Source organism: Molossus molossus, unplaced genomic scaffold (assembly GCF_014108415.1).
Source record: "Molossus molossus isolate mMolMol1 unplaced genomic scaffold, mMolMol1.p scaffold_m16_p_13, whole genome shotgun sequence".
In the NCBI taxonomy this organism is placed as follows: Eukaryota; Metazoa; Chordata; class Mammalia; order Chiroptera; family Molossidae; genus Molossus; species Molossus molossus.
The window spans coordinates 64,702,714-64,721,812 of record NW_023425348.1 but is presented as its reverse complement, the minus strand read 5'-3'; the positions used below and the strand labels follow the sequence as shown (position 1 = coordinate 64,721,812).

The 19,099-nt window shown below is 43.3% G+C and overlaps 1 protein-coding gene across 2 annotated transcripts in view; it reads right to left on the bottom strand.

Annotated features, from left to right (window-relative positions):
* Positions 1-1,359: 1,359 nt before the first annotated feature.
* GAS2 (growth arrest specific 2) overlaps positions 1,360-19,099 on the bottom strand; it is a 126,945-nt gene continuing 109,205 nt past the window's right edge. Inside the window, exon 8 of one of the 2 annotated variants that reach the window (XM_036259879.1) lies at positions 1,360-2,538. In XM_036259879.1, coding sequence (XP_036115772.1) covers positions 2,320-2,538 — 219 coding nt within the window. In that variant the 3' untranslated portion in view covers positions 1,360-2,319. The remainder of the gene's footprint in view (positions 2,539-19,099) is intronic. The other variant, XM_036259878.1, reaches the window with a different exon arrangement.

Below are 19,099 nucleotides of genomic sequence, written 5' to 3'. Positions count from 1 at the left end.
CCTGGGGTAGGGCCGTCCAGCTGGCAGCCTGACCCTAACGTCCGTTGTCACCATGTTCTCGGTGATACGTCAGTGACCATCATACATGTGGTATAGGCAGAAAGAATAATGCCACTCTCCCCAAAACATGTTCACACCCTGATCCCTGGAACGGGAGTATGTTACACTCCTTGGCGAAAGGTATTTTGAAGATGTGATTCAGTTAATGATCAGAAATTGGAGAGAATATACTGTATTATCTAGGTAGACCCGGTCTAATCACCTGGGTCCTTAAAGGCAGAGAACTTGCCAACCTGTGGTCAAAGAGATGTAAAGAAAGAAGCATCGTTGAGAGATTCTGTTGCTGGCTTTGAAGATGGAGGAAGGGGGCATGAGCCAGGGAAATCAGGCCTCCTGTGGAAGGTGGAAAAGGCAAAGAAATGGATTCTGTCCTCAGAGAGGAACGCAGCCCTGCTGTCTTGCATTACCCTGGTGAGACATCCCTTACTTCTGAACTATGGTACTGCGGCATAATAAATGTGTGGTGTTAACATCAGAAGAGAAGACAAAATACACGAAGAGGTTAATATTTTTGTTAACCTAGGCCTTTATAAAACTAAATTAACAAAGTTAATTGTAATTATAAAAGATACAACTATGTTTACGGGAAATTTTTCAACACGGGAAAGTTTCAGTGGAAATATTGCTGCCAATTACTACTGTACAGAGAAATTCACTGTTAATATTACTTTAGTAACATAAAAATCAAATTACTCAATATTTGTGGTTTTTGTTTGTTTGTTTTAATGGTACGTGCCCCTAGCGGGAACCGAAACTGGGACTCTCTGGTCCGCAGGCCGACACTCCAACCGCTGAGCCAAACCGGCCAGGGCTCTATATCTGTGTTTTAAGATATTAAAATATTCACTGTTCCAAGGTGATTTCATTTCCTACAAAACTTTAATCCCCTCCCCCCAAATGATTATTACCACTTCCAGCACTACCACGTTACACTATGCCTGTTGTTCAAAAACTTCCCAATTAACAGGTTGTGTGTTCTTTGACTAAAACCTACATGCAATAGATATGTCCTCCCCGACTTCTTGGAGCAAAAAGGATGGATGCTGAAAAAGGAGGAAATGACAAATTGACTCTGCCTATACTTTTTATACTCAAGGTAGCACTTAAGGGCCACTTATGATAAAATCTAGATTCCCAACTTGGAATAGCACACACCACCAACCTCAGCGGCCTCAGTGTAGAAGTACTGGGGAACTATAATTTGTCTCTTCCTGTAACTCTCAGGGAAAGATGCCCCTTGAAGATTATCTTTATTTCAGAAAGAAGCATTGATTTTGAGACAGGGACGATTTTTTTCATTTTATCTCTTTAATTTTTGAATCATCAAGGACAATATTTTGCTGTTTATAGGTACAAAACAGCTCTGTCCTAGGTGTACAAGGGTATACATAAGTCTGTAACATTATTAGCTACAGTGAATTGACTTGACTAGACAGCATAGCAAAGTAGGATTAACTAAAGGTATATTTTAATAAGAATGCTTTAAAATAACATGAAGTCAACATTTGACTGTACAATTTACTCTCAAAATATAAATGTATGTCAGCTTATGTGGGTGACTCAACACAGCCATGTTTCTTAGGAATGTGTGGGGCGATTCATAAGCGATTTTCTAAGGGGTGTACTGAAAACTTCCAAAAGTACCCCAGATGTTTGGATGTTTGGTCATAGATAAGGGATAAATGTTAAGGCAATCTTCCAAGTGAATGTAAACTTTTCTGAAGTGGCCTTTCCAAGAGAGTATCGTCATTGTGTATACTCCGCACTTACTCATAGTGCTGTTGGATATTTTTAGTAGCACATTAGCATACTAATTGTCACTTTTTAAAAAATGAGCTTAAAAATCCTGCAATTATAAAATGTCTGGGGTGCTTTTACTCTGTAGACTTAACACAGGCACTTTCTGTTTACTTATCTGTAAATCCTAAAAATTTCCTTCTAGTGACAGTTTTTATCTCTAGTCAGAATTGTATTCCTAATACTGAATTCTAAATACTGTGTTCACCTATTCAGAAGTAATAATTCGCCTACAGTTTGTCTGATCTAAATCTGAGTTTAGAATTTCTTTTCATAGGTCATTTTCTACAAAAGCATTAAAATAAATAGTGCTACTCTTTGAACGTGTTTCAACGTGATGACATTTTTCTGTGTGTTACTCCTTTTTCCAAAGTAAATTTCAGAGCATGTGAACTAAACTGACTACACTGGAGAAGTGGATACAGGCCATTATGAGAGTCCCCTTGGCGTGACCAACTAGTTTCACTTAATCTCCTTCTTAGCCTTATAATTGGCAGAGACCACCAGGTAATTATCTGGATTCATGTCCTTAAGGGTTGGAGATTTGCTCTGGATGGGGGAGGTTTTGCCATCCACACGGGAGATCTGCAGCATCCGGCAGGGGTCGTGTTTCAACAAATACCCTGCAAAAGTTTCCCATCCGCCTCCCACACGAACCATGACGTGTTTGTTGTGCAGCATCTGCAATGAAAGGAGAGCGGGAGTGTTAAATTCTGAGAATTCTTGCAGCATCTCAAGTCAGCATTCCGTTCTAAGTGTCACTGGTTTTTTGTCTGTCTGGTTTTCCATGCCCCGCTGTTTATCTGCTTGGCCACACGGTGTCTGAGTTAGCATACCCTTTATGAAAGCAGCTTTGTTCCGGCCCTGCAAGTGGTGCATGGGGACACACCCCAGCATCCAGCTCTGCTCTGTCTGGGAGCGGTCTGTGTACCATCCCTTGATTGGTTTAACGTGTCTGGAGGCTTCTTTCTGACACCTGATATTCCATTACAGGCTCATCTCTGCCCCCATTTCCTGCCATCGCCTCAGATCAATGCTTCCTTCTCCCTACCACGGTATTCCCCCTTGAATTGGGACCTAAAAGACCATGGAAATGTCTGCTGCTGAGTATAATGCTAATAATGACACAAATATCGGATACCAAATAGAATTGAAAACGCACTAGAAAAATCTGAAGTCTTCCAAGGCAAGATGTTATTGAATGGCCAAGCGTTTTTGTTTTCCTTTACTCTTATTTGTCCTGATTACTTTAGAATACGTCTTTTTAAGAAAACTTACCTTCGGGCCCATGAGCCATTTAGAGCTCCAGGTTAACAAGGCTACAGATTGAAAAACTGAAGAATAGGGTTCTTTCTATCTAGTAAAAACATCAGCGTTGAGGATGTTTGGCATGGAGAGGCAAAGAATGTGATCTTGGCACCTTTCAAATATCAGATGTCCGATTACGGGGGTGGGGGGGGTGTCGCTCCCTGCAGACCCTCTCCCCTGCCCACACTGTTATGAACACATACTGACTAAGTCATCTTCGGGAGGGGGTGTGGCTGTGCGAGGGGATTTGGGAAGTTGTCACTGTAGAGACAATACAGTCTATTTAAATGTCTGCGTCAGCTTGAGATCTGGACGGTTCTGACCCCCATGGAGCAGGGGATACTGTGCATCTACTGCTTTCATTTACTTGTTGAGACTCTGACAAAAGTTTTGAAACCTCCCTGTTTGCCCATATCCACAAAACATTGCATGTGAGTTTAGGGCTTTTACCGCCTCCCTGAAAGCCACCCATGGACTCAAGCTAAGAAATCCCCAGTCATGGTTGACACGAAGCTGTACTCAAAATCAAACAACAAATGTGCTGAATACGCGTAATTAAACTAGTAGGATGGGAATGACATTAAATGTAACTACTGGCTCTTCCCATTTAGAGTGTTAGAATTTTAGAATAGAAACATCTTAGGAAACACGTTTCAGCTAGAAGTCTTTAAACCTATTTTAGCACCAGATTCTGCTCATTGAAGAAAACCTCAACGGGAGCCCCTGAAATGTAAAGCAGATAAAAGGAGTCAGGACATAGCTTTTAAGTATCTTGCCTCCCTTGGTCCTGTCCATGGTACCACTTTTGTTGGAGTCTTTTTTTTTTTCCCCCCCCAGATGAAGACACCCAGGCCCAGAACTTTCATGGGGTTTGCTTAGCACAGGACCCAGGTTTTCTGACTCCCAATCTACTGTTCCTCCTTATAATATGAAATTCGTCGGGGCTTGTATAACGACTGGCCTATTCCCTTCCCCCCAAATCCCCGTGGGCCCAGACTGCCTGCTTCAAAGCTGGAGTTACAGGAAGGCCAGTGTCAAAATTATACCTTGTCCCTCCCTCCCTCCCACTGTTCCAGGAGAGCGCTTTGCCTCTTGTTGGAGTGCTGGTGCCCGGCAGCCCTGCAAACCACAGTTGGGAATTGCCTGCAAACAGCCCTGGTATGAGTGCCCCTGGCAGAACGGTCAGGTTCACTTCAGTGCGAGGCTGTTTCAACCAGAAGGAACCCCCAGTCAGAACAGTTTTTAAACAATACGTGAACTCTGGAAAACAGTACAGGACTTTTTTCCCCCACGTGGAGCAGACAATTGTTTGAGTACAGGCTGTCCTTGCAGACTTTCATGCATCCACAGGCCCATGCAGAGTGGATCCAACGTGGGACAGTCCTGCCGAATGTGCGCAGTAACACGGGAATGACATCCCTGGCCCCTCCTCTTCCACATCCTTCCTGTAGCTAATCAGCAACCTGCAATTTGCTAAGAAAGTCAGTGGAGAAACCGGGCCACAGTTTCAAGCATGGAATTAAGGGCTATTGGGGTTCACAGCCCTGACTAGACATTCCCTGCCTTTTCTTAGTATGTGCTCAGCCTCAAGAAAAAAAAAAATTAACACTCACCTTCATCTCCGTAAACAAAACCCCCACTGTGTTACCTAAAAGCAAATCGACATGCTATAGAACAAATCACTGCCCGCTTTTTCTCCCTCCCTCCCCAGTGCCTGCCTACAAAACCCCGATCTTGGGTCGAGTGTATAAACTGTTCTGCACCGGCACGAAGCTGCTAACTACAGGACTAGTGACGTCAGGCCAACTGCATGCAGCTCATGAACGCGTTTCCTTTTTGTTCAGTTGGCTTCGTTCCCTATTCTCTTATTCTTCTCAAACACACACCCTGTCTCCACTGTCACCAGTCTACTGACTGGCTTCCTCTCTTGGCACCTCCTCTGGCTACTTGACTCAATCTACATTTATCCTTTTCCCAACCTGTCTCACCACAGAAAAAATCTCTCTGTCCAAGGTCCATTCCTCCCGCTACACCCCAATTCCCGGTACCACCCACGCAGAACCTGGCTGCATGGAACAGCCCCGCTCTCTGCGCTGTCCGGTTGATTGTATGGTGGTCGGTCCGTAACCTTCAGCAAATACACACACCGAAGCCTCTCCCGCCCCTGGACAGAGCCAGACTCTCCTGCTTCCGCTCCAGTCGACTCGGTTCTCATGCCTTCTCCTTACATCGGACATGCCTGATAGCTCAGTTTCCGCTTGGTGTCTCCGCTTCCAACTTGCTATTCACTGTCCGACCCACAGTAGGCTTGGCTCCTGCCCCCACCTCTTCACTGATGGCACTGGGAAAGGGAACCGTATGGCCGCTAGAATTATCAACTCCAATGGCTAGTCCTTGATCCTTACCATTTTTTATCGTTCAAGTAAGCTCTCTGATAGTATCGACCATTCCCTCCTTGCAACTCCCTGCTCCTTGAATCTCTCAGACAGGACTCTCCTGCTACCTGCCCATCTGATTGTTCTTCCTCTGCCTCTTCCATAGGTTCCACTTCTTCTGGCTTTAGGTTTTGCTGTTCTAAAGGATCCTGAAGGGTTCTCTCCGTTCTTCCCTGCGTTTCCCATGCTAACCACTCTCTAGGCGCAACCTTATGGTTGTCACGACCCATCTGCTTTTGTTTCCAAGTTATACCTCTAGCCTTTGCCTCTTCCCCGAGATTCCAGATGCGAGGGCACCCGGTCCATTACCTTCCACTGGAAGAGCCCTCAAGCCTTTCAAATAAGGTCAAAGGCATGGGCATCTCTGTAACTAGTCAGACACCAAACATTCATTTCCCTCCTAAACGCATCTCAGGGTACTTGTTACCATGGCTGCTGTTTCCTTCAGAACCTCATCGTTTCCCTGGGCTACTGTAAATACCCGACCTCCCCAGCCTTGCCCTCTCTTGATCCATGTATTAAAGGACTACCAAAAAGAGTTCCTTAGAATGCAAATTTGTCTCCTGCCTAAACACCTTCACTAGCTCCCTCTCTCTCCGCTGAGATTCAGTTCCCTGTATCTGCATACGCTATTCTCCACGACCAGCCCTGAAAACCTCAACTGCCCTTCCCTGAGCTCTGGGACCCATGGATTATTTCCGTTTTCTATTCGCAGAAAACATACTCTTTCTTTTTGCACATTTTCCCATGTGCCCCTAACGGTGGACTTTCTGCTTTGCCCCCCCTATTTACCTGGACCACACACCTTCCCCGATTCAAACGCCTCGACCTGAAAAATCTTCCACCATCACACCGCTCGTTGGGTAAGCGCCCCTCACTGTATTGTTTAGTTTACACATGATTCCATTGTTCACTCCTCCTACTGTACTCTAATCGATGATTTACCCGTATGCCCCCTTTAATGATGCATGGGGCCTCCGACGAGGGTGGTGGTGTATTTCTCAGTTTTGGAATCTCACATGTGGGAGCTCAGTGCAATGTCAACACTGTAAGCATGTAGCGCTCCCTTTGTGTATACCTCCACGGGCTCTACTTACTTTGCCTAATCTATATAAAAAACCTCCCGTTTTATAGACAGAAAAACAGCTGCTCTTAGGAGAACTGATGCTCTTAAACAGCATGTGCAAGTTTACTCAACAAATCAGTGGCAGACCCGGAACAAGGGTCCTTGGGTCCATTATTACCTCACCCACTTACTCTGTAAAACTCCTAGATTTGGGTTTTCATGTCTGCTTAATTACTAGTGATGATTTAGCACAGGCAGGAGATCATCAATGTCAGCAACAGTAATAAGTAGCTTCAGCAGATTAAATGCTCATGTAAAATGATGTATAGTGTTTATGTTCTAATAAACCCTGACAAAATGTGAATTTAATTTCAGAAGATTATCCTCTAAGGGCTCTAATTGTTTCAGAAATAAGCATGTGCCAAGTCATAAGATAGAATATATTTTTGCCAGGTGTCTGTTGGCAGACGCAGGACAGGGCTTCGATTCTCTGTTTAGGGCACATCTTTTAGCTCTTTTATTTTTGATGCTTCATGGTGTTGAACAATTTTGTGTTCTCCCTTCCAGAAGATAACTCCTCTTGACTGGTAGCATCAATGCACATGGCAGTGGGTGTGTAATATTGATTTTCTATTCTGCTTTTTGTTGCATTTCTTCTTCAATAAAGCAAAAATAAGTTAGAGTTGCTACAAATCTTCCCCAGTGTATGCTGCAGTGGTTTTTGCATATTAGGTCTATTCTGACTGTTAACTGTTGTCTGTAGTGAGCCTCTTTCCTCTCTGTGCCCCTGATCCCAACAAAGGGAAAGAGATTCTTACAGACAGCAAAAAACACAAACACAAATTCTGTCCCAGTATTTCTCCCAACAGCCTTAATGATGTTCTGCAAGCAGACCTGGGTTGTTTTATAAACATGCAAACATATTCTTTTTTGATGTCTGTGAGTGACATGCATTTCTCGCCCCAGAGAAAAGAATCGGTCTGCCTGCCGCAAAGTCAGGTTTCTGCTTTTCAGTTGTTTCTTTCACTAATGGGAAGACCAATCCCATTTCCATCAAAGGCATTCTGTTTTATGACTCTGACCTGTAATGATGCTTGATTATGTGTGGTTTTCATAGAAGGCCTCTTCCCACGTGCCTTTTCCCCTCAGATGACAGAGTCATAATACTAGAGGGCAGACTGTGTGCCAGGTAATCCACAAATAGGCCTTGAGATATAGAGCATTAAAAAATAAAAAACCACTGAGGTCGCTCGCAATGCTCTTTCACGGATGAATAGACAGACAGAGAGGGGGTCACAGGAGGGGTTCCCCAGAGCCGGGCTGGACATCACTTCTGCTTCATTTCCAATCTAGACAATTGAGCTGTACTAACCCAAAAATTATTACTTAAAAATGAATCCAATACTTACAGGTGGCTGGGTCGCTTACTATACTGACCCAGAAGTGGTTTGTAACTGCAGATAAGTCCGAACTTTGTCTTACTGGATCTAACGCACATTTTGTTAGGCTGCAATGTATTTACCTAAAGCCTGCTTTCCAGCACCACCGTTGGATCGTATCTTCCTGACATGATAAGGTAAAAACTATCTCACAACCACAAAGTTCTGTAGCTCCTCCAGATACATAATTCAAAGAAAAAAACCCAAAAATGGTTGAAAGAAAGTTAATTCTCCCAGATCAACTTAGAACATAATGGGAAATTTAAAAATTGTAGAAATGGTTAATCAATGGCTCCCTGTAAGCCCCGATATCATTGTGATATCGGGGGGCCAGTACTCTGGCTCTTAAGATATGTGATAACAGGATTTCAGAAGAGAGATTTTACCTCCCTTAATTATGGAGCTGAGAGCGGCAGACTAAAATCACATTATGTACTAGATATTAAGAGCTTAAAGCAAGAAAAAGTAGGTCTCTTTCTTCTCTTGGGGACATTCATATATCAACTCATTTTTTGTTGATAAGGCACTGCTGACATTTATGTAGATCACAGAAAATCATAGGTTTTACACAACAGAATAAAAAAAAAGTTATATATGAGAGCCAGAAAGTTATGGATTTATTGGAAATGCATTTGCTTTTTTAAAGTGACCAAGCTGTATATAGCTATATTATGCAAACAGCAAAACAAGTAAAAACACCATCAACAAAAATAAACAGTGACTAACAGGAAGTGTCTTGCAGATGAGAATTTCAAGCTACATGCTTCTTGTTCCTATCTGGCAGCTGTTTTATTAATTCCCCAGCATGGATCTGCTTGAATGTTCAGAGCTGGCCTAAATCATAATTCCTGTGAAATGCTTCACCTGTCACCTCCTTCTCAGGACAACACTGGCAAATCTGTTTCATTCTGATTCGAATCTCATGCCAGTGACCTTGAAAACAGAGACAAGCAGGAGTATCTGTCAAGTGCTCTGACTACAATGTCATTAGACCCTGAGGATGGAAATGCTGTCCATCAGGCACCCTCGTCACCTCTCACACTTCACTATCCACTCTAGTCCAGTGCCAGTGATCGTTCTAAAAGGAAATCTGATTATACCACTGTCTTGCTTAAAAACCTACGAGTAGTTCTCTGCAGTTTCTTAGCCATTTTTAGCTCCAGCCCACCTGAGGGATCCGGCTCCCTCTCAGCACCAGAAGCCTGTGGCAGAGATTCTGGGAGAGGAGTATGTATCTGCGTGTAGGGACTGGGCAGAATCTGCATCTCCAGGGTGGACAAAAGCATACATAACTTGAAGCAACAATTCACAAGCAATTCTGATATCCCCTCTCCTACCTGTGTCCCACCAACTCCCATGAGAACAACTAGCTGAGGCACAGGTCACCTTATGGCCCAGCTACAATCCCTTCCCCAGCTCCCTCCCCACGCCCGGGCAGCTGTGCTGTGGCCCTTCTTGTCGGTGCCCATACCACCCTCCACAGTACCTACCTCACAATTGTTCTGCACTCCTTAGAATCCCCTCAAAGTTTCCTGCTTTTCTACAGGCAGAAAAATGTCCCTCCTTCACCAGGTGAATTAAAAGGAAGTCCCTTCCTTCAGTCATTCAACAAATATTTCTTTTGTTAGTGCCAGGCAAGGTTATTCCTTGCTAAATGTCATACCCAGAGGGCCCAGCACAGTGCCAAGTGTACAATGGGCACTCAGTCAATGTTTGCTAAATGAATGAATGAACAAAGTCAACGCCTACGAATGCTGCACCCAGGCACCCACTGCCTTTACGGAATGTTTCTGCACTCCCTACCCTTTAGATTACCTTTTTCTGTACCTTGCGAATTTCCTACAAAGTACCTTTAATACTCTGTTGCCTTATTTACTTGCTCATCTTTCTCTAACTCCCTGTGACTTCCCAAAAGGTCACATCCTTTGTATACCTGGCAACAATGACAATATGGGATAAGTAGAAGACATTACTTATTTCTAGAAAGATAGGAGAAAGGAAGAGATGAAATGACTCATCTTTAGAAGAGAGAGTGAAAAAAACCAGGATGTGAAAGACACTGCACATCAACTGTTGCTTAAAGAATTGTTTGATTTTTCCCTGTAACAAAAATAAAATTAAAAAAATAATAATAATTGCTTGAAAAAAAGATATATTGTGGGTCAAAGAATGAAGTTGTGACAGGAATCGTATAAATTGAAGGGTAGATACAGAACTTCCCAGACAAGGAAAAGCTAAAGGAGTTCATCACCACCAAGCCAATATTACATGAAATGGTAAAGGGAGAAGGAGGGGGGTGGGGGTAGGAGGAGGATTTAAAAATATGAATAATAAAATGGTAATAAATACATATCTATCAATAATTGAATCTAAAAATCAAAATACACAAGCAGAATAGAAACAGACTCATAGATAGAACATTCTGACAGTAGCAAGATGGGAGGGGGTATGGGAGGATGGGTGAAAAATGTGAAGGGATTTAGAACTACAAATTAGTAGCTATAGTGCAGTCATTGGTATAAAGTACAGCATATGGAATATAGCCAATAACAGTCTAATAACCATGTATAGTGTCAGATGGGTATGAGATTTGGGGGATGATCACTTAAGTTTTATCATGTCTAATCACTGGGGTGTACATCTGAAACTGATATAATATTGTATGTCAACTGATCAAAAATTAAAAAATGATTTAAAAAATAAAGAAGAACAAGAGTCTATTGATAATTTTTAAGAATGGACAGGAGCCTTGGACAGGTAGCTCAGTTGGTTAGAGCATTGTCCCCATATGCCAAGGTTGTGGTGTTCGATCCCCTATCAGGGCACATTACAAGAATCAACCAATGAATCCAGAACAACAAATTGATGTTTCTCTCTCTCTCTCTCATGAATCAATCAAAAATTTTTATAATGTGCACTGTTGGTGGGAATGCAGATTAGTATAACCACTGTAGAAAACAGTAAGGGAATTACCTCAAAAAATTAAAAATGGAACTATCTTATGATCCAGTGATTTCACTTCTGAGGATCTATCCAAAGAAACCCGAAATACTAATTTGAAAGAATATGAATACCCCTATGTTCATGGCAGCATTATTTACAACAGCCAACATTTGGAAGCAGCCCAAGTATCCATCAGTAGATGAGTAGATAAAAAAAAAAAAAAAAAAGCTGTGGTACATTTACACAATGGAATACTACTCTGCTGTAAAAAGGAAGAAGATATTACCCTTTGTGACTGCATGGAGGGACCTGCAGAATTTTATGTTAAGGGAAATAAGCCAGTCAGAGAAAGACAAGCACCATATGGTTTGACTCATATGTGGAATCTAATGAACAAACTGAACTACCAAGCGAAATAGAGGCAGACTCACAGAGAGCAGGCAGACAGCTCTGGTGGGTGGGGGGAGGTTTGGTAGGGGGGTGGAGGGATTGAGCAAAACAGAAAAAGAGAGAACTCATGGACATGGACAACAGTGGTGATGGCAGCAGAGAGGGGATTTGGGGGGGGAAGAGGGCATAGAGGGGATAAATGGTGATGGAAAAAAGAAAATAAATTTTAAAAAATGGGTAGGAAAGAGAAAAGGGGAAAGGGGAAAAGGAGGAGAGAAGAAGAAAATACCCTGAATGAATCCAGAATTAATTCTTTATATCATTCTCTGGGTGATCTTCCAAGTCCTCATTATACTTGGAACGCATTTAAAAAATATATTGTTTCCCTGGCCAGTGTTGTTCAGTAGTTAGCACATCAGCCCATGCATCCAAGGGTCTCAGGTTCGATTCCCAGGCAAAGGCACATACTGGGTTGCAGGTTCAAAACCCACCCAGGTTGGGGTACATGTGGGAGGCAATCGATGTGTCTCTCTCTCACATCAATGTTTCCCTCTCTTTCTCTCTCTCTCTCTCTCTCCCCCCCACTGCCTCTCCCCCTCCCACCTACCCTCCCTTCCACTCTCTCTAAAAATCAATGGAAAAAATATCCTTGGATCAAAATTAACAAAAAAATATACTGTTCAGTATAGTGACAAATTAGTTAATAAAACGCCCAGCCCTCCTTTTCGTCTTCTAATGCCTAGGTGTTTGGGTCACTCGGACCACTCCAGCTCTCATTAAGCCGCCCCCACCTAACTGACCACTCGGCTCCTATTTCGGCCTGTTAACCACTCTCCACCTGAGCCACCTTCGGAGACAACCATCTCTGACACATCGCCGAGAAGAGACAACCTCCCTAAAGTTAGAGCAGCTCAGCCTCCTGGGGTATCATATGCTTCCTGGTACCTCCTTGTCAGCCCTGTTCACTGTGTTTTTACAAGCCATCATAACTCGAGTGAAAATATTGTTTTTAGAATGCCGGCATCTGCTCTCCAGAGAGAGAGTGTTAAATTAATTTATAGGACAACAGACTCTGTCACCATCTAATATTATACTGAAATGGCATATGTTCAAAACTGGGCGACTGGGAATTCAGCTCTCTGCCTCAGGTACCCCGACACCTGGAGGAGAGAGGTGCAGGTGTCCGATTGCGCGTTTGCCACGTGGACAGCCTGACACCTGCATTTCCCAGGTGAGTGACCAGGTCCCCATTCATAGGGCAGCCGAGGCTCTGTTACCCCAGCTGACATGTGGAGACTTGTCTCTCAGTCTCTCTAGCTAGTTGAAATTATAAATGGTGAAAGATTACCAAAATAAGTAAGGTTTTGGAATTATTGCTTTATTGTTTACAATGCATGTTTCATGCTTACGGTCTCATTTTTCTTTTCCTACCAGTCCTTTATCGGTTATGCCATTTTCTCAGATAAAGCTTTAGAGAGATGGCCTAACAGTAACAATTTCTGCCTAAATATGGTTCCTACTAATGAGGTGCACAACTCTGAGACATTTATTTCACTCTCTGTGCCTCAGTTTCTCTTCTGTAAAGTGATTGTAACAATCCCTTCTTCCTAGAGTTGTCTGGACAAAGATATCAATACGTGTAAGCATGTAGCACACATTCCTGGCATATGGTACTCAACAGTAGCCTGCCATTGTTGAGATTATTATTAAAACAATATTATTGTTGTGATGATCATCATAGGCTTCTTTTTTTTTTTAATCCTCACCCGAGGACATTTTTCCATTTTTTGCACAGATAGAGTGGGAGGGAGAGAGAGGAAGAGAGAGAGAGAGAGAAACATCGACGTGAAAGGGACACATCGAGTGGCTGCGACCCGCACGACCAACCAGGGCCGGGGACAAACTGCAACCGAGGTACATGCCCTTAGCGGGAACCGAACCTGGGTCTCTCCGGACCACAGGCGGATGCTCTAACCGCTGAACCAAACCGGCCAGGGCATCATAGGCTTCTTATATTTTATTTAATTTACTTCTTGGAGCAACTTCAAGTGTTTTGCATTATTATCTACATTAACAGATGAGAAAACGGTAGCTCTGAAAAATTAATTGCCCAAGATCCCCTACCTAGGAAGTGACAACGTTTAGATTTGAACCTGATTCTCTCTGACCTCAAAGACAATGCTCATTACCACTTAACTATACCCACTAAAGGAGCTTTGCCAGGGGATCGTGTCTGAGCTCTCATCTGGACGCCTTCCTGGACAACACTTACTTTCTTTGGGAATACATGTTGACATTTTATGATGTCTCTGTTGCTGATCATACTGCCCAGTTCTGCACATACCCCAGCCACAGATCAAAGAAGATGGTGAATTACATGCTTAGAAGAATTTATCTGAATTCGAACCTGACTGATTCAGCCATACAAAAAAGACGTTGACAATGAGGTTCATCCACAGTGCTTTGCCCCGGGCCCCATACTCCAGAAGGAAACCACACAGGAGAGAGATCCCCGACAGTCTGCAAAGTACGTCCTCTTGTATCGTTTCATCTGTGGTCACACCTGCTCAGCACTATTCCCAGTGCTCATAGGGAGAGATAGAGGCTTAAAGGGTTAAAGCGGGTGGCTTACAAACACACAGAAAGAACACAGATTCAATCTTCTGATTCCCAGTTTTGTAATTTGTTGTCTTCAGGAATAAGGCATCCACGAGGGGAAAGGTCATCCTCAGACTCTCCTCTGGAGGGTGAAGGACTGTGGTGCCGTAAATGGTACTAGCCAATCCCCCAACAGGACCGGGGCTGGGAGTTAGAAGTCTTCAGGGTATTGCTGAGGCTGGTCAGGAAAACATTTCTGGACTGCTTTTGTTGTTTCCTTCTGAGGACGTTCACTTCCCAGTCTCATTGTAGACAAACGAGTCTTGGTAACTTCTTCCTGGAAGCAAGCCCAGGAAGAGTAGCTAGCAGATGAATGTGATGATGGCCTGGCACAAGTTCCATTTGCATCTGCTTGGCAATGTGTGGAGGGGCACTTGATGCCAGCTGCCTGTCAGTTCTCATCTATTGTATAAGGTCCCCACGTCCCCAGCTCTGCCCCGGATACAATGAAGACGCCTTAGCCACGATGTAATTACCACCTAGGGCAACATTTCAGACAGGGAAGGCCAAGCTACGATAAATATTTTATAGAACACTCAGTGTCGTGAAAGCTAGGAGGTAGAAAATGCTAGTGCGGGCGAGAAGAGCTGTCTGGAAGGATTTGTAGATGGGATATGCCCGATCGAAACTGGAATTCATCCACCCACCCCACCCCAAATGCAGTAACTACTCAGGAAGGAAAGCTGGGATCCAATGGGCGACGGAACCCATTCCTTCCAATAATCAAGCGTCTGTCTGACTCAATCTGAACTCCCAGTCTCTCTTTTAAACAGTGATGTCAAAACACAGCAGACTGGAATCAGTCCTCGGAGAGTCACAAGTTATTTTGTGACCATGATCCACACCAGTGATGTCCAACCTGGGGTCTTCCTGGGTCCTGGGAAGTAACAGTAGTGTCTGTAATCCAGACACTGGGAAAACTATTAGTTTACTGCTGTTTTTTATGTACCTATCGGTAGACCCATTAAAATGGAAAACACAGTATTACTAAAATAGATTCAGATCTTCTACACTGACAAAATATTTGAAAACATACGTTTCCTTTCTCTTAAAGCCTCAATCAAATGCAAGGCAAGGAACTAAAGCGTTAAAAAGCCACAGGACAGCGAGAAATTGAGAGGATGTGAAAGGAGACCAGAAAGGTCCACACATTTCTAGAATGTGGAAAACAGATGAGTCGCAAGGGTGGAGAGAGCTGAACAGAAGCCTGGGGTGATGCCTGCCAAAAGCGAAGCGAGTCCAGCCACGCCTGGAAATCACAGGACACGCAGGATTTAGAGTCGCCGGGCACTTCCATCCGTGAGGAGAGCAGTGCAGCTGATATAGAGGGGACTCCAGGGAAAGTCGCTGGGGACCAGTGAGCCCCCAGCGTGGTGCACTCCGCTCCAGATCTGCTGTGCCCGTGACTGTCACAGAGAGAAAATACCTCATCACAGAAGGAGGCTGAGGATTCGTTTCTGTGGAAGTTGAATCTGAGGTGCTCTAGGCGAGGGGACAACAGACACAGGATGGATGGATATGTGATAAAGCACACACAGCGGAGTGTCCACTGTAGAACCCAGATGCTAGTTCTGTGGTATCATCTTCTGTGAATGTTTGAAAATTTTCACAATGAAATGGAAGAGGAAAACATCCCAGATCCAATCTGCCCTCCCCTCTCCACTGCTGTCTCCTGTCCAAGGTTCTTTCGTAGCACCTGGTGACTGCAGTGACCTTCCACCTGCTCTTCCTGCTTCGGCCCTTCCTTGACCCTCGGTATTCTCAACAGAGAAACTAGAGGGATCTCGTTAAAACACAAGTCAACTCATGTCACAGCTTGACCCAAAACCCTGCAGGCTCCCCCTATCCAAGTTCCTGTGTGGTCTGGACCCCTGTTACCTGCCTGACTTCACGTCTTACCACTGGGCCCGCATTCGCTCTGAGACAGCCACATTGGCCCCCCTGCTATTTCTCATGACCCCAGGGTCACTCCAGGCATGCTGCTGACTTGGTGTCCCTTCTGTCTAGAAGACATTTCCCTGCAGATAACTGCAGAGCTAACTCCTTATCTCCTTCATTCTCTTGCTAATCTCGGATCACTCCTTTAAAATTGCCGGGATCTATCATATAAAAATACAGGATACCCAGTTGAATTTACATTTCAGATAAATAATGAAGAACTTCCTTAGAGTAAGTATGTCCCCTACAATATTTGGAACATACTCCTTCTAAAAAGTATTTGTTGTTTATCTAATATTCAAGTGTAACCAAGCACCCTGTGTGTTATTTTCTCTGGCAACCCTACACACACACACACACACACACATTCCTCAAGGGAGTCAGAGAACTATCATTCTGTTCTCTGAGGTATCTTAGCTACTAGAATACTGCTTTTTCATAATATACATTCAATAAATAAGTCTTGGATGAATGACTGATTAGACATTTTCTCAGGATGACCTCTGTGAAAACCACGGCAGAAGACGTGTGATCCGGGAACTAGAGGATCCAATGGAAGAACAAGTTACAGAAGACTCAGTGACACAGTGAAGCCAACCCGGGGGATTGGGGGATGGAGAAGGACCATAAATGAAACTGAGAGAACTGGGGTATCTTCCTGTGACATCACTGTGACAGGTTGCACAGTTCTCCAAGGCGGCTTGGTAAGGGCTTCTTAGGCATACTTACGAACATAAACTGAGATATTATTGACCTTCAGAAAAATAGAAATTGTTATGAAAGGAGAGGGAATTGTGGCACCACAATGTTTAGATGATCATTATAAAGTTAATGCTGAGCACTGACTTGACCAGCATTGTGGGATCACCCATGATGCTGGACAAATTAGAGGAAGCGAAGTCTGTGTGTTTGGGGGTGACATTGCTCAGTCCTCATCTTCCTGCTCCAGCTGCCTTGGGGCTTATGACACACCATATAAGTGTCTCACATTCAAAAACTAAGATCCAGCAGCATGATTATGTGTTTTGGAAACTTGAAGACAAATAAAAGAAGAAACAGCTATAAGAGGTAAGACTAGTGGCTTCTGGGGAGAACTCAGGAGAAAGGAGTAGAAAGGGAAGAAATGGGATAGGCAAGTTTGCTCTTTTTGGTCAGATATCTTATAGCACCATTTTTATTAACTATATACATATATTTCTTTTCTTTCTTTCTTTTTTTTGGTACATGCCCCTAGCGGGAACCATACCTGGGACTCTGGTCCACAGGCCAACGCTCCAACTGCTGAGCCAAACTGGCCAGGGCTACATGTATTTCTTTATAAAAAACTAAAGTTAAAATACTCAGTTCTTCTATTTAAGAAAACAAGAAAAATGAGAAAAATATTAATTTTAACATTAACCTAGGAAGTATATATATCTCTTCATCCAGAAAGTAGTTTTATTGCTATAAAAACCGTATTATTCTTCTGCAAACTAGCTGCCAAGTTCTCATATGCTTCACTATGTAAGGGCGCATTTTTATCTGACATCACTGCAAAATTAATGATGGTTTTCTGCTCCCTTGATATACATCGGGAGTAGTATATAATGAACAAATATTCAGACCTTAGGTACTTCTGGGCTTCCTAAATCTCAAATGGGTTTTCTAACATTTTAATAGTACCTAATGGTTTACCAAATTCTTTCTAAGACCATTTCATTGTATCCTCTGATGTTACTTTTTAAGTTATTTTCATATTGCACATATTTGGATGTTTTCCAACACCAAACAAAACCACCACAATATCCTCAGTTAAGAGCATGACGTTAACTTTGCTTTTTGTGTTGGTTCCCTTTAGTTTATCTTCCCTTTTTCTATAAAGTGTCCCTGACTCTTGACTAATTATACGTCTCAGATTTCTCTTCTAGAAACGTTCTTTCCAAGGTCACGATCCCTTGTTCTTATTTCTCCCGACACGCTAATAAAATGCCATGCCCTCTCCAAGCCCGGCTGCTGTGTTCCCTGGCATCTTCATTGGCTCCGAAGCCTTCGCTGGGGCACCAGAGGCTTCCTCTTCCTCAGTTTCTCAGGCTTTGTAAACAGGTCAAGAGCTTATACCTATGAGTATATATGTAAAAATATTACTTTTTGTATATGGGGTTTAAAAAAAATATTTTGTCTTTATCTCCCACGCAGCTATGCTCTTTGCTACACCCTGTAACTAGATCACCCTGTTCTGAATTCAAAACGTTTTCTTTACTGAATATTCTATTTCCATCATTCATTTTCCAATACGAGTAGATGCAGTTTAGAACTTCCAACTTGTCCAGTCTTCTTAAAGATGAAGTCTGGAAGAATGAAATAGTTCCTAACGGCCTGTGTCTATCCATCCTTGCTTCAAGGACTGCTCACATGCTCACTTATAAATGAGACTGTTGTTCCATGGGGCCACCCAGAGGTCCCTGAAAGGAGGGTGACCCACCTAACTAATGCCCTTGGAAGTTTTCACCAGAAATCGCTCAGATTCACCGATTTCAGACGTGACCCACAAAGCTCCCACGCTGATCTCTGCGCTCAAATGGACTCTCACCTCCAAGAATTCCTGTATCTCTTTTCTTGCCAGTTTACGCTACAATGTTCACCAGCCCTCCTTCTGTTTTTGTATTTCCTTACATTTCTATCTCTAGTCTCTTATTTCTATAATTCTGTTCGTGATTTTCTAAAGTGTTTCATGTGTGTATATACAGGTACGTACACATAGTTAGAGGAATCACTTGCATACATTTATCCCTGATATAAATATATATACACCCATTCTCATCCCTTTGTCTTTCCTTCCTTCAACTGCAGGGAGAGAGATGCTGTTTGGCTGACTAGGGCCTGGCTGGAACGCTGGGGTTGCTTTCTAATTGTTCATCTGTATAGTCCCCCTCTCTGCAATGACAAAACCCACAGAACAGACCCTCAGCCAGGTGGGTCCCTTGGCCACTTCCTTTTCTGTCCTCGATGGCCCACTGCACGGGCTATGTTCCTGTTCATACAAATCACTTCCCATATTTCAGGAACTTCCATGCATAACACTATCT